This window comes from Pseudophryne corroboree, chromosome 2 (assembly GCF_028390025.1).
Source record: "Pseudophryne corroboree isolate aPseCor3 chromosome 2, aPseCor3.hap2, whole genome shotgun sequence".
NCBI classification, from domain to species: domain Eukaryota; kingdom Metazoa; phylum Chordata; class Amphibia; order Anura; family Myobatrachidae; genus Pseudophryne; species Pseudophryne corroboree.
The window spans coordinates 884,534,834-884,550,649 of NC_086445.1; the positions used below are offsets into that span (position 1 = coordinate 884,534,834).

Sequence of the window (15,816 nt, forward strand, 5' to 3'; positions counted from 1 at the left end):
TGAATCTTCCTCTTGTGTACTAGAATGCACTTGAATGCGCAAGCCTTCAGACACCCATTTTGGGCACCCATGCACACTATACCATCAGCAGGGGTACTAGACAGACCAACATTGGTGCACCATCGCCTTCAGCATCGACACCTGCAACTACCTATGGCAGGTGCAGTGTCTCCGTTTGAACGTGGCCTGTTTTTTTTGCATTCACTTCAGGTCACCTCCCAGACGTGGCCCAGGAATATTCATTGTTTTACCTCTAGAGTTCTATTACTAACGTTCCCGATCGCAACAGCAACGCTGTGCATACCATCTGTATTAGGCATGCAACGAAGGGGCTTTCGGAATAATTCATGCATGCGCAGAGGCAACTTGCAGTCAGAGGGGAGTATACAGAGAGCTGGCAGAGCAGCCGGCACCTACTGGTAGGACACAGTGTTCCTGGGAGGGGGAGGTTTATTTATTACTATGTGCTCTACTGCTTTTCTGGCAAACACTGTTCCGTGTGGGGGATAGTACAGTACTGTAAGCTTTGTTCCATAGGTGGGGGGAGTACTGTACCTGCATTAGTGCTTTTCTGGACTGCTCTATGGGGGCGTATTACTGTGTATTGTAGTGCTTTGCTGGTAAGCCCTGCTCCTTATTTTCTTGTAAATTAAATTTGATTTTTGAAGTTGGAGCGTGGGTACAGGATGAGGGGGCGCACCAAAGTCTTTCTCGTCTCTGGGATGAAGTCACACCCCTGTGCTCACATACAATTTCTTTCACGCTGTACAATTGAAAGCCACTGATGTCGGCATAATGACGCATCTGTGGGGTGGGAATCATAGCTTTCAGGTCCACATGACACCTGCTCACTGAAGCAGCCAGAAAGTACAGTTTTGCTCACTTCAGGCCATGTTAAATATACTGAGCTAGTCTATCTAAGCAACACTTGTAGATGGGGGAACATATAAAAATAAGAAAGACCCTATAAGTCTTATGCATTTAATGACACGTCCTTTATTGCTCCTTGCTTTTACTATTGTACGGTATGCTGTTGTTCCACGCTTTTCCTTTGCTACGTACTGTAGCTGTGTCTTGCTTTATAAAATGTTTCTTCATATGCACAACTGATACAAATTTTTATAATTCCTTACGCCCAGAATCCTCGTTTCCCTGGCAACCTGCAGATGACTGACAGACAGCTGGATGAGGCTGGAGAGAACGATGTCAACAATTTGTAAGGTTTATTCCTATACTGACTTCCTTTATGTAACATAGAACTTGCTTCCTACAGAGAACAATCAGTTACTCTGGCACAGTTCAAGGTCATAAGACCCTATTCAGTAAGGATTGCAAATTTTGCTTATTAGCAGAATTTGCAATCCTTCTGTTTGCATGCTGGGGGCCGCCCATCACAGAGCAAGGGCGCCCAGCATGCTAACCGCCGCCCCCCCCCCCCCCCCCCCCCTCTGAGATCACGCTGAAATGCGGTCGCACCGCAATTTCAGCATGATTGCTGAAAGTAGGGAAGCCTCCTGCCGACGCAGCCTGGCTGTGACCGCAGGAGGCCCAGTCGCCATCTTTGTGATTGCAGCGGCTGCGTGTGATGTCACACTGCCGCCCCAGTTACGCCCATGCCATGCCCCGTTTGTCTGCCGCCGCCTCCATTTCCCAGACGCCGTCCCGCAACTATCCGTCTCCGTCTAGGAAACAGAGCGTTGTTGCCCCCCGCAGTAAATGCGGGCGCATGCGCAGGACAGGCCCTGTGCATGCGCCCGCATCATCTTTGTAATTTTTGCGGTTGGATCGTGTTTTGCCATCCAACCTGAATGAGGGCCATAATGCCCTTCAGGGCTGTAGTTTATGTCCATTTGTTGTCATTGTTTTGGTCTATGTATTTTTGTTATTTATTTCTTCTTACAGTATCTAAAGCTCTGCAGAATATACCGAAACTCCATTAATTACATAGACAATGTTTTGCATGCAAGAATATTGCCACTTTAAACCCCGTGGCAAAAGATGCCCCCCCAAAAAATCATTGGTTTGGAGCAATGCCTCTTAATAAATAAAACATTATGGGGGAGATGTATCAAAGCTTGGAGAGAAATAAAGCACAAGCCTATCCGTTCCTAACTTATTTTTCTAACACAACCTGTAAGATGACAGTTAAGAGCTGATTTGTTGGTACTTTCTCTCTCTCTCTCTCTCTCCAAGCTTTGATAAATCTCCCCTTAAAGCCTAATGACAAAACTGGTACAAATCTAGAACTGCCATTGTCAAAATAAAATCCTACATAGCTCCTCAGTTCTTAAGATGCATTTTATTTGAGAAAGCAAGAATCCCAGTGGAAGATAGCAGGCAGGCTCTCAGGTGGCAAAACACCATGTTATACTCAGAGCCCTCAGGTGGCAAATGCCACGTTGTACTCAAAGCTCCTAGTGTCATAATCCCCAATGAGATGTGTATCTTCTATACACATGGTGAAGCTGTGACCCAATTTTACATTAGAAAACATAAATTTACTTCGGTTAGTGGCTTGGCAGCAAGGTTCCTCTTCTTTTTGTAAGGCGCAATCTAACCCTGCAGTGAGAGAGACAGATTGAATGACATTGTGGCCTACACATAGCACTGAAATTGTTATCTGCCTGTGTGCACTCAGTGCTTTTATGTCTGTTATTGCAGGCCGGGAAATCATGCTCCGTCTCACATTCCATGGGCTTTTTTGTGACCAAGGAATAAGGTTGATTAAACTGGCTAATTCCTCCTTTAGACACATTATAAAGTACTGAGCATGATAACCCGCTGATGGTCTATTTTATCACTTACTGTATTTATTCAGTATTTATTATATAATCCGGATGGAAGTTTTGGATCAGAGTGGAAAAGTGAGAATATTCCAATATCCAATCAAACATTTCCTTTTATCATCTCACACATGCTAGATGTATGAAAGCGGATTGCTGATTGGTCATTGGTACAGTACATATGCTCTTTTCCACATTCTTGGAAAACAACAACTAGTTATAGTGAGTTAGAAGAGTTGCCAATATATACTTATATAGCTAGCTAGATATTTTAAACAAATGAGCCTTAAATGTAGGGCATTGAAGTAGTGTTTATTGTGGCATTGCAGCTGGCACAAGGACCTGTGACTGCTTAGAGCAGGGCTGGCCAAACCAGTCCTCGAGATCTACCAACAGTTCACATTTTCCAGACCATCTAGCTGGTGCACAGGTGTAGTCATTACTAATTAGGATGTGCTGCATTCATTCCTAACTGACAATTCTACAGGTCTCCAGGAGGCCTGGAAAACATGGACTGTTGGTAGATCTCGAGGACCGGTTTGGCCAGCCCTGGCTTAGAGATTCCTCTTGGGATCAGTACGAGATCCCGTCGGACGGAATCCCGGCGGTCGAAATACCGACACCGGGATCCCGACCGGCACAATCCCGACAGGGGGGTGAGCGCAACGCAGCCCCTTGCGGGCTCGCTGCGCTGCGGGCACACTAATTTTATTCTCCCTCTGTGGGCGTCGTGGACACCCACAGAGGGAGAATATGTCGGGATTGTGCCGGTCGGGATCCCAGTGTCTGTATTGTTGACCGCATCCCTTCCTCTCATTATGTCTTGTCTTTTAATCTTGTTCAGCTTTCAGCTTACCGTGGAGATATTCGATTACATGGAATGGGAGCTCAATCTCTTTCATACAGGTCAGTTGTTTTTTTGCTAATTTCTGACTAATTAATGTAAATTATATTTGCTGGTGTCATCTGCTGATATCTATGTACTGGAAGACGTGAGACCTGTCATGCACTATGTAAAAACCTCTGTAGCAATAGCCAACATCATAACTGATTATTGCTATACAAAACTGGTCATTATACCATAGAAATATAACAATATGGTGAAAATATTACCATACTGTATGCGATCGGACATTTCTGTAGTTTCATTTCCACTGCACTGTTGCTAGAGGATATGGGGCCTATGATCTCTGTTGTCCGAAATCGCACAGCGGACGATTATCGAATGACTGCGCATGTCCAAACAGCGACAGAATGGTGCGAAAATTGATCGCTAGGCGTACGTAAGGTGATTGACAGGAAGCAGACATTGTGAGCGGTAACTGGCCATTTTCTGTGAGTGACAGGGAAAACGCAGGCGTTTGTGTGATGTCAGCTCGGGCCCCCATCAGCCTGTTTCATTCACACTGTAGGAGTAAGTCCTGGGCTACGCACAGACTGCACAGAATGGAAAAATCATTCGATGGTGTGTGAGTTGCAAATGGATTTGCAGATGTCCGCTGTCTGGCGAAGTTTTCGCACGGCGTACCCATGCATTTGCAGCTTGCACAGGGCGGGTTTTCACTCTCTATGGGCGGTGACTATCTGATCGCAGACCTCTGCAAAAACACAGAGGAGCAATCAGGTCTGAAGTAGGCCCTTGGTTTTACCTGTACTTCTGTTATTAAGTGAACAGCTGTAAAATAAAGTAGACACAACCCCACAGACAGAGAACTTAGACCATCTGTTTAGTGTTTCCGTAACAGGAATGAGGAGTTTGTGTCCTGCATAACTTTATACTGAATTATAGTATGGACCATAATGTAGATTCTTAGATATTAATTGGATCCTGAACAAGCATATAATCCCTACAGAAAGAAAATCTTACTGCACAAATTGACAAAAATACAGCCCACTTCCTCAGATGTCCAGCTGCTGTAGGCAGCCGTTTTGTTCCTTATAAGGCCACACAAAGGTTTGTGGTCTGGTAATATGTAATAGTTGTATCACTGGCGCTGCTTTGTTCTGTATTTCAAGCACTTTGATTATTTCATATCCTGCAGGCATACTTATCCTAAATAGCCAAGGAAAGAAAATCATTAACACATAAAATATTCCCATCAGCACTGTGAATCCTTTTATTAGATTTGAATTTCTGAACATTGCTTATCAAAATCTTAATAAAATATGTATTTTTCATTAACACACATATATATTTAAATGTTACAGCACACTGGTTGGGGGGGGTGGGGGGGGGGGGGGGTGTGGGGGGGGGGGGGTGGGGGGGGTAGGGGGGGGGGGGGGGGGGGGGGGGTGGGGGGGGGGGGGGATATGGGAGGGGGGGGGTGGGGGGGGGTGGGGTGGGGGTGGGGGGGGTTGGGGAGGGGGGGGTTCAGGGTGGGGGGGGGGGGGGGGAGTGGGGGTGGGGGGGGGGGGGGGGGTTGGGTCCGGGTGGGGGGGAGGTGGGGGGGGGATTCGGGGTAGTGGGGAGGGGGGTGAGGTGGGGTGGGGGGGTGGGTGGTCGGGGGGATATGGGGGGGGAGTGGGGGGGGGGGGGAGGGGGGGTGGGGGGGGTGGGGGGGGGGGTGGGGGGTGGGGGGGGTTGCAGTGGGCGGGGATTGGTTCGTTGGGTTGCGGTTCGGCGGGGTTGGGGGGGGTGATGGCGGGGGGGAGGGGCGTGTTGGTGGGTGATATATCTATTGTGTGTGGGGGGGATATTGCGTACTTGGGGATATTAGGGGGGGGGGTGTGGAGGGGGGGGGGGGGGGGGGGGGGGGGGGGGGGAGGGTGAGGGGGGGGGCGGGGGGGGGGGGGGGGGGGGGTGGGGCGAGACAGATACTTAGGAGAGGGTTAAGGTTAGGCAGCCAGAGGGAATAATTAGAGTTAGGCACTTGACAGGGGATTAGGGTTTGGCTTCTGAATGGGACGATTAGGGTTAGGCACTAAGGCTAGGGTAGGTTTAAAGTTAGGATTAGGGTTAAAATAACAAATAAAACAACCTTCTATGTGTCAACCATTTGCATGTTGACCTTTTGACCCTGCCAGTATACACCCATGTTGACTATGTAACTGTTGACCTGTTGAACCTGTCAACAATCTGGTGTTGACCTATTGACTATCTATGTACTGTTGATCTTTAATCCACTCCTGATCAGAGTTTGCATAGCTTGCTACTTACTGTCTACTAGCAGCCCTTGACACAGTGGGTCTGATTCTGATTTGGAAGTAAAACAAAAAAGTAACTGTGCACCTGGGCAAAACCATGCTACACTGTAGGTGGGCCAGATGTAACATGTGCAGAGAGAGTTAGATTTAAGTGGGGTGTGTCCAAACTGAAATCTAAATTGCAGTGTAAAAATAAAGCTGTTCAACATCTGTGGGATACAGCCAGAATACATATGCCCTGCACAGAAAAAGTATAAATGTATTTGTTCCCCTTGCATTGCAACATGGTTTGTTCCAGATGCAAAGTTACGTGCATTTATTTGCTTTACTTCCAAATCAGAATCATCCCCAGTGTCAGGTGTTGCAGATGTGGCCCCTTCCATTAAATATAGTGGAGGAAAACGTTTTGATGGTTGAACCAATATTATCCCTATGAACTCAGTAGGTCCTGTGACATCGCTTGTGGCTTGAGCCATATAGTGATGTAAAATAAAACATCTTAGCGCATTGATAGGCTTCCATTCTCATGAATATTGAATCAGTCCACAAATGGCTGCCTCTGTCACGTGTAGGTGACAGAAGCACTCATGCAATGCTTTGATGCTGCAGAAAATAGTTTTGTATTTGTGGATTTGCAGAACAGATGCACTACACCATATGTAATTACATAATTAAGCAAACACATTTATATGATGAGTAATTTATTTATGCACATCTTTTTTTCTAAATGTAAATGTAACTGGTAACACCACCAACTCCCAGCAGGTAGAATGGCAGGGTCTCAGACTCCGGGCACCTGCTGTTCCATAGATGCTCTCTAGCTGGCGCTTCTGTGATGACTAATTCTCTTGCCTTAGCTGATAAGAGCTTGAACTCCCCTGCCCTCAAAGCGTTGCAGCTTATGTTGAGAGCACTAACTGGATGGCTACTGCAGCCAGGGCCACAGCACTCTCAGACATTAGAAATATTGATATACTTACTGACATTGCAGGGTGACATCACTCAGCTAAAAAAAACTGTGTATGACATCACATGTTGCATTCTGTCATCTAGGAACCAAGACATCTTTTTTGCACCATTCTAAGTGATGATTGCCCAGTCAGAGTAATGAAAGTGATACCCCTTTTCCACCTACGAGCACGGGTCGCAGCCGGGTGCCTGACACGGGAGCTGCCCCCTGCTGCGACCCGTGCTCGGTCCCTTTCCCATCAGCAGTCACAACCCGGCATATGCCGGGTTGGTGACGCTTCTAGTGACGCGGCAGGGGCGGCGCAGGGAGATCACATGATCTCCCAGCGCCGCCCTTCCATACAGTGTAAACGGGAGCCGTGTCGCATCGACACGGCTCCCGTTTACACTACAACCCTACCCGGATCATTCCCGTGTCCTACCCAGGTAGATAGCCGGGTAGGATTCACGGGTCACTTGATCCGGGTTGACCCTTTTCCACTTGCAAAAAACACGGGTAAATGCGCGCCCCCGTGCATTTACCCGTGTTTTTTGAGCTAGTGGAAAAGGGGTATGAATGAATCCACTGTTTTCCTTTTCACACCAAGACTACAGTGCCTTGCTAAAGTATTCACCCTTCCTTTGCATTTTTCTTGTTTTGTTGTCTCACAAATTAAAATTAAAATTGTTTGAAGGTTTGCATCATTTCAGTCACAGAACATGCCTACAACTTTGAAGATGTTTTTTTTTTTTATTGTGAAGCAAACAACAAATAGGACAAAATAACAGAAAACTTCAGCGTGCATAACTATTCACCCCCCTAAAGTCAGTACTTTGTAGAGCCACCTTTTGCGGCAATTACAGCTGCAAGTCGCTTTGGATAAGTCTCTATGAGCTTGCCACATCTTTCCACTGGGATTTTTGCCGATTCTTCAAGGCAAAACTGCTCCAGCTCCTTCATGTTGGATGGTTTCCGCTTGTGAACAGCAATCTTCAAGTCTGACCACCGTTTTTTAATTGGATTGAGATCTGGGCTTTGACTAGGCCATTCCAACACATTTAAATGTTTCCCCTTAAAACCACTCAAGTGTTGCTTTAGCAGTATGCTTCGGGTCATTGTCCTGCAGTCTCAAATCACAGGCAGACTGAAACAGGTTTTGCTAAAGACTATCCCTGTATTTAGCACCATCCATCTTTCCCTCGACTCGAAATGGTTCACCAGTCCCTGCTGCTGATAAACATCCCCACAGCATGATGCTGTCACCACCACCATGTTTCACTGTGGGGATGGTGTTCTTGGGGTGATGGGATGTGTTAGGTTTGCACCAGACATAGCGTTTTACTTGGTGCCTGAAAAGTAAAATTTTAATCTCATCTGACCAGAGCACCTTCCTCCATACATTTGTGGAGTTGTCCGCATGCCTTTAGGCAAACTCAAAATGTGCCTTCCTATTTTTAACATTAAGTAATGGCTTTTTGCTGGCCACTCTTCCATAAAGCCCAGCTCTACGGAGTGTATGGCTTATTGTGGTCACATGCGCAGATACACCAGTCTCTGCTGCGGAACTCTGCAGCTCCTTCAGGGTTACCTTTGGTCTCTGTGCTGCCTCTCTGATTAATGCCCTCCTTGCCCGGTCTGTGAGTTTTGGTGGCCGGCCCTCTCTTGGTAGGTTTGTTGTGGTACCATGTTCTTTCCATTGAAGATGATGGATTTGATGGTGCTCCAGGGGATCATCAAAGATTTGGATATTTTTTTATGACCCAACCATGACTTGTACTTCTCAACAACTTTGTCTCTGACTTGTTTGGAGACCTCCTTGGTCTTCATGGTGTGATGCCTCTTGCTTAGTGGTGTTGCAGCCTCTGGAGCCTTTCAGAAAAGGTGTATTTATACTGACAGATCATGTGACACTTAGATTGCACACAGGTGGACTTCATGTCACTAATTATGTGACTTCTGAAGGTAATTGGTTGCACCAGAACTTTTGAGGGGCTTCATAGCAAAGGGGGTGAATACATATGCACATGCCAATTTTCAAATTTTTATTTATAAAAATTATTTTTTATATTAATTTTTCTCATTTCACTTCACCAACTATTTTGTGCAGATCCATCACATAAAATTCAGATAAAAAAAAATTAAATTACAGGTTGTAATGTAACAAAATAGGTAAAAATCCAAGGGTGGTGAATACTTTAGCAAGGCACTGTATACTGCTGTTAAATTGCTGCATGCAGAACTTTGCTTAATACTGTCACAGGGGCAATCTGGGGCAATATTCCCATTTCACTTTCATATTACAATGATGATCATAAATCCATGGCTTTGTAGTCAGATAATCTTTTATTCTAAATCTCTTGCCTGACACTGTCCTATGTTACACATATGGGAAAACATAATGGATATCACAGTAAGCACGGCCTATAGTTGTGCATCCAACTCACAGCAGCTGTTAGAATAGGGAAGTGACAATTACGATATCCCTTTAGTCCAAATACCTACTTCCTTTCTGTTGACCTGTACTGTACCTTAATGTAATATAGAAAGTGACACTGCTGAGAGAACAGTTTAACACCAAACCTCTGTACAAAGCATTAATAGTTACCATGTAACATGACCTTTTTCACCTGGGTCACAATTTGTTGCTTTTATGTTATTACTTATTTCAGCAGGCCATTCTGACTGTAAGGAGTGCAGATGCGTAAATTTTTTGCATTCCGGCCAGACACTCCCATGTTCTTGCATCCTGCACGCATACTATCCAGATGTATCATAAGAGATGGGCCGGTCTGAGCTCCTTCACAACTCAGGCTCAGCTTGTACATTTTACAACCCCCCCTTAAGCACAAATGGTTTGTCCAGATGCAAGTCTTGTACCCATCAGATAGATTTGCTGCTAAATCTAAATCAGCCCCATAACCCTTTGAAATATGTTGCTTCCTCCTACAGAAATCTGCCTTATCATGTGCACTGATGGATGAAGTCTGCTAATTCAGTTGCAGGAAGCTATAAATTTATTTCGTACACATTTCTAATTCTAATTCCCTAATCAGTCATTATATTTAAGTAACAATAAAGTGCTTAATTTGCAGGCGGCAATAAAGTCATTAAGAGGAGCAGTGTTATTGATTCAACATCATACCAGTGTGCTAAACCCTCAGGAAAACTTTGTGCTATTCCACTCATTCAGCCTCCCCTGTACTAGTAAAGTGGTAGTCTTCACTTTGCCGGCGGTCGGGCTCCCGTCGACCAGCATACCAGCGCCGGAATCCCGACCGCCGGCATACCGACAGTTCTCCTCCCTCTTGGGGGTCCACGACCCTCCTGGAGGGAGAATAGATAGCATGGTGCGCGTAGCGCGCCACCGTACCCCTGCAAGGGGCTCATTTGCGCTCGCCCAGCTGTTGGTATGCCGGCGATCAGGATTCCGGCGCCGGTATGCTGGTCGCCGGGAGCCCGACCACCGGCATAACATACTACACCCCTAGTAAAGAGCTCTGCTTTGCTTAAGGCCCATACACACTGGGCGATTTTGAGCTGAAAGCAGCTCACTTTTGGTGTTTTGAGCTGCTGTGTGTATGCTGATGCGCGCTCCCGCTTCATCGCCAGTGGTCGCCGTTCATCTACTGGTATTACCAGTAGATGAACGGTGGGGTGAGCGGCTTTCCATAGCATTCTGCTATGGAAAGCCGCTCACCCCCGATGCCATCGCTGGGCAGGGTGGAAAAGCGATCAGTGTGTATGACATGAGTGCTTTTCAGCCCAGCGATGTCAGCGATCATCGCTGTGCATACACGCTGGGCAAAAACGCCCAGTGTGTATGCACTTCAAAGGGCCCCATACACTAGTGCGATTTTACACGATTTCATACAATTCCGATATATCCATCTGATATAGTGTATGAAATTGTGTACAATCGTATGTGTTTTAGATCGGATCCAATCTGATGCGCGTCCCCGTGGCTGTCGGAGAGGATCCCCTAGGTCATTGGTACTGCACTAATGATATATTGGAATTGGATGGAATCGGATGAAAACAGTGTGTTTCTTGTGCATGTGATATATCGCATGCGATGTATCACAGGAAAGTTTGACTGGCATTCTCAGGACACTCCCAGCCCCCGTAGCCCTCTATCCAGCCCATCAGATATATCTCATGGTACAATTGTATGCCGTACGATATATTGCATGCTATGTATAGCGGCTTCATCAATCGCATGCGATATATCTTATGCAAAAAATAGCACAAAAGTACCAAATCGTATGGAATCACTCCCGGGAAGGTCCCGGAGGAGTTAAAGAGAAATTACATTCGACTTCAGCCTCAGACATATCGTTGTAGTGTATGCGGCCCTTTAGAGTCAGCTCTGTGATTTGTTTAGTTTTTGCAGAGGTAGTTCTGCAGCATTTGTATTATGCAGGTTTGCTGTGAAAGTGGCCGGCTGTTATTTTAATAGCTAAACTCCAGCTTGAGATTGTCATTTTGCTCTGATGAATAAAATTATTACCTGATGCAGAATGTGGTGGGAAAAGTATTTTGTAACACTGGGCAGTCATTTAAAACTTTCTTTGTTACTAGAGACGGGTACACACTAGCTGATTCTGGAATGGATGACTATATTTTTGAACGATATAGCGTTGAACGATATAGTGCGTACACACTGAACATTATTCGGGAATGCCCCACACGTCACCGCAGGCATTCCCGAACATGCAGCTCAGCCCGACATAGGCCCTCACTCCAAGTTGTTCGCTCGCTGCCGTTTTTCGCAGCTCAGCGATCAGGTTGAAAAATGGCATTTATGCACATGCGCATGGTATGCAGCGCGCATGCGCTAAGTACTTTCACACAAAACTTTGTAGTTTTACACAAGCTCGAGCGACGCTTTTCAGTCGCTCGAGCTGTTGGTGTTTGACAGGAAGTGGGTGTTCCTGGGCGGCAACTCAGTGTTTTCAGGGAGTTTGCTAAAAAACGCAGGCGTACCTGGCAAAAACGCAGGAGTGGCTGGGTGAAACGGGGGAGTGGCTGGCCGAACGCAGGGCGTGTTTGTGACGTCAAACCAGGAACCAAACTGTCTGCAGTGATCGCAAGGAAGGAGTAGGTCTGGAGCTACTCAGAAACTGCATTAAAAGATTTCCGAGCAGTTCTGCTAATCTTTCGTTCGCACTTCTGCTAAGCTGAGATACACTCCCAGAGGGCGGCGGCTTAGCGTTTGCACTGCTGCTAAAAGCAGCTAGCGAGCGATCAACTCGGAATGAGGGCCATTGGGTCTAATTTAGCACATCTACGATCAGCTTCCCTGACATGCGGGGGAAAGGCCAGCACAGGGCTAGTCTGCCCCGCATGTCAGGCCCGACCCCCCCACCCCCACCCCCCGCACAAGTATAAAAGCATTACACAGCGGCGATGCTTTTGTACTTTAGGAGTAGCTCCCTGCTAGTGCAGCTTCTACGCGCTAGCAGGAGCTTCTCATCGCTGTGAGGGTCGCAGCGGCTGCATGTAACGTCACGCAGCCGCCGTGGCCTGTCCCCCTAATGGTCCGGGCACGCCTGTGTTGCCCAGACCGCGCCCTCTAAATGGCGGTCAAACGCCTCCGTCCTGCCCTCTCCCGCCCAGCGACCGCCTCTACCTGTCAATCAAGCAGATGCGATCGCAGGGCTGAGGGCATGCGCAGTTCAGACCTGATCTGCTGCTGAGCGGAAATTATCAGGTCTGAATTAGGCCCCTTGACTGCAAGTCAGCTCAATATTGGTGAATGCTGAATGACATGTGGGAGCGTGCATCGTTCACCAATATTACCCCAATATCACCAATATTACCAATATTCACCAATATTACCCCAACAGGACGATATAAGCCTAAAAATAAACATTAACAACATTTCTGTCAATATTCATTTTTTAGGCTGAAATTGTCTAGTGTGTACCCCCCTTAAGGCTTTACTGCTTTTTTGTCATTGATTCAGCTTAAAAGAGGACAGCGGCAATGCAGGTTTGTTAGGGTAGACTAGGACACTTCCAATTGTTCATACAATGTCAGAATTTAAAGCAGTAATCCCTCATTTTTTGTCTTTAAATAACAAGTTAAGGACCCTTTAAATATGCATCTGATAGTAACTTTTCATAGCTGTCCTTCTACAAATCAGTATCTCTTATTCAAAATATCTTTGGAGACAAGTATGGCTGCCAGTCACAAGCAAATCTATATATAAAATCATTTATATAAAATCATTAAATGCTGAACGTTGTAGGAATCATATTTTCAAACACGCTAATAATTAAAGTACCATTAGCAGAACGAAGAGGACGGGTGGGAATTTAAAGAGAGATAAGGTCAGAGATGTAAGAGGGAGAAGAGTGGGTGAGGGCTTTGTAGGTGAGTGTGAGAAGCTTGAATTGGATTCTGAATGGGAAGGGTAGCCAGTGAAGGTCCTGCAAGAGAGGGGATGTGGATGTAGTACGTTTGGTGAGGAAGATGAGACGGGCAGCAGCATTGAGGATAGACTGGAGTGGAGAGAGGCATTTTTGAGGGAGGCCAGATAGGAGGAGATTGCAGTATTCCAATCTGGAGATGACCAGTGAGTGAATGAGGGTCTTAGTAGCATTCTGGGTGAGAAAGGGTCTGATCCTGGAGATGTTTTTGAGATGCAAATGGCAGGTTTTTGAGAGGGACTGAATATGTGGGTTTGAAGGAGAGAGAGGAGTCAAGGATTACTCCAAGACATCGCACTTGGGGGCTAGAGAAGATAGTTGTGCCATCAATGGATAATGAGATTGTAGGAGGTGAGGTTATGCGGGAGGGAGGGAAAATGATCAGCTCAGTCTTAGACATGATAAGTTTAAGAACGTGCTGGGACATCCAAGAGGAGATAGCAGAGAGACAGTTGGAGATACGAGTGAGGAGAGCAGGGGAGAGGTCAGGGGAGAAACAGGTAGATTTGAGTATCGTCAGCGTAGAGATTATATTTTAAGTCAAAAGAACTAATGAGCTCATCTAATGAGGATGTGTAGAGAGAGAAAAGGAGAGGCCCCAGAACAGAACCTTGGGGGACACCTACTGGTAGAGGAAGTGGGGGGGGTGGAGTCATGAGAGGAGACAGAGAAGGAACGGTCAGAAAGGTAGGAGGACAGCCAGGAGAGAGCAGTATCACGCAAACCAAGGGAGTAAAGGATTTGCAGGAGGAGTGGGTGGTCTACAGTGTCAAAAGCAGCAGAGAGGTCAAGGAGAATAAGCAGAGAGTAGTGGCCCCTGGATTTAGCAGCAAGGAGGTCATTGCAGACTTTCGTGAGGGCAGTTTCAGTGGAGTGCTGAGGACGGAAACCAGACTGGAAAGGGTAAAGCAGTGAGTAGGAAGAAAGAAAGACAGTGGGGCGGTTGTAGACAATACGCTCAAGGAGTTTAGAGGCAAAAGGGAGAAGAGAGATGGGTCGGGGGTTGGAGAGATTGGCTGGATCAAGGGTAGGTTTTTTAAGAATAGGGGAGACAAGTGCATGCTTGAAGACAGAAGGGACAGTGCCTGATGAGAGTGAGAGATTGAGTAGATGGGCAAGATGGGAACAGGCAGAAGAAGAGAGGAAGCAGTCTCTCCTGCCAACTGATTACCTCCGCCCACTCCTACCTACAAGATTTTGCACGTGCTGCTCCCTATCTCTGGAATGCTCTACCACTCCCCATCCGACTCTCCACCTCTCTACAAAACTTCAAACGGGCTCTCAAGACCCACTTCTTCACCAAACCCAGCCAACTCTCCTCCTAGCCCTCTTGTCTATGCTCACTGTCTACCCCTTCTGTGTCACTCTGGTCTGTTAGCCCTCACCTTTTAGATTGTAAGCTCGCAAGAGCAGGGACTTCTTTCCTCATGTGCCTTTCCTTTTCTTGCTTACACAATCTTATACTCCATACTCCCTTTGATGGCACCTAACCCCTGGTTTTCTATACCTGTCCTATATTGTCTTGTACTGTAAGTGCAATTTTCTTGTTTGCTCATTTGATTATTTACTGTGTAATGGGCGCTGTGGATCCCTTGTGGCGCCATATAAATAAAGGATAATAATAATAATAATACAGGTAATAATAATAATACCTGTGTGAATTGCTTTCAATAGTTCTTGGTGCTGTATACTGTGTAGAACACTACTGTGGTCATGTGATAGCAGAAGGGGAAGAAGAAGAGGGAGGAATTTACTGTGCGCATGCGGGTGTGGTATGGAAGGTAGATAATAACTAGGTCGACAGTGTCTGGGTCGACCACTATTGGTCGACAGTAACTAGGTCGACAGGGTCTCTAGTGCACCGTGTCCAACTCGGAATGACCACCCATGTTGACTGCAGGTGTGGCAGATATAACATTTGCAGAGAGAGTTAGATTCGGGTGGGTTATTTTGTTTCTGTGCAGGGTAAATACTGGCTGCTTTATTTTTACACTGCAATTTAGATTTTAGTTTGAACACACCCCACCCAGGTCTAACTCTCTCTGCACATGTTATATCTGCCCCACCTGCAGTGCACATGGTTTTGACCAACTGATAACAAATTTGCTGCTGCGATCAACTCTGAATTACTCCCTGGGGTATATTTACAAAAATTCGTATTTTTCTGAATTAGGGGGGTCATTCCGAGTTGTTCGCTCGCTAGCTGATTTTAGCAGCATTGCACACGCTAGGCCGCCGCCCTCTGGGAGTGTATCTTAGCTTAGCAGAATTGAGAACGAAAAATTAGCAGAATTGCGAATACAAATTTCTTAGCAGTTTCTGAGTAGCTCCAGACCTACTCACAGATTGTGATCAGCTCAGCCCGTTTCGTTCCTGGTTTGACGTCACAAACACGCCCTGCGTTCGGCCAGCCACTCCCCCGTTTCTCCAGACACTCCCACGTTTTTCCTTGACACGCCTGTGTTTTTTAGCCAACGCCGGGAAAATGCTGAGTTGCCGCCCAGAAACG

At 46.4% G+C, this 15,816-nt stretch overlaps 1 protein-coding gene across 1 annotated transcript in view; it reads left to right on the forward strand.

Moving 5' to 3' along the window:
- The window catches only part of HIP1 (huntingtin interacting protein 1), a 297,153-nt gene that overhangs the window by 112,495 nt on the left and 168,842 nt on the right, over positions 1-15,816 (forward strand). The window contains exons 6-7 of the mRNA XM_063955990.1: positions 1,140-1,216; positions 3,628-3,689. Of these exons, the coding sequence (XP_063812060.1) occupies positions 1,140-1,216; positions 3,628-3,689 (139 nt within the window). The remainder of the gene's footprint in view (positions 1-1,139; positions 1,217-3,627; positions 3,690-15,816) is intronic.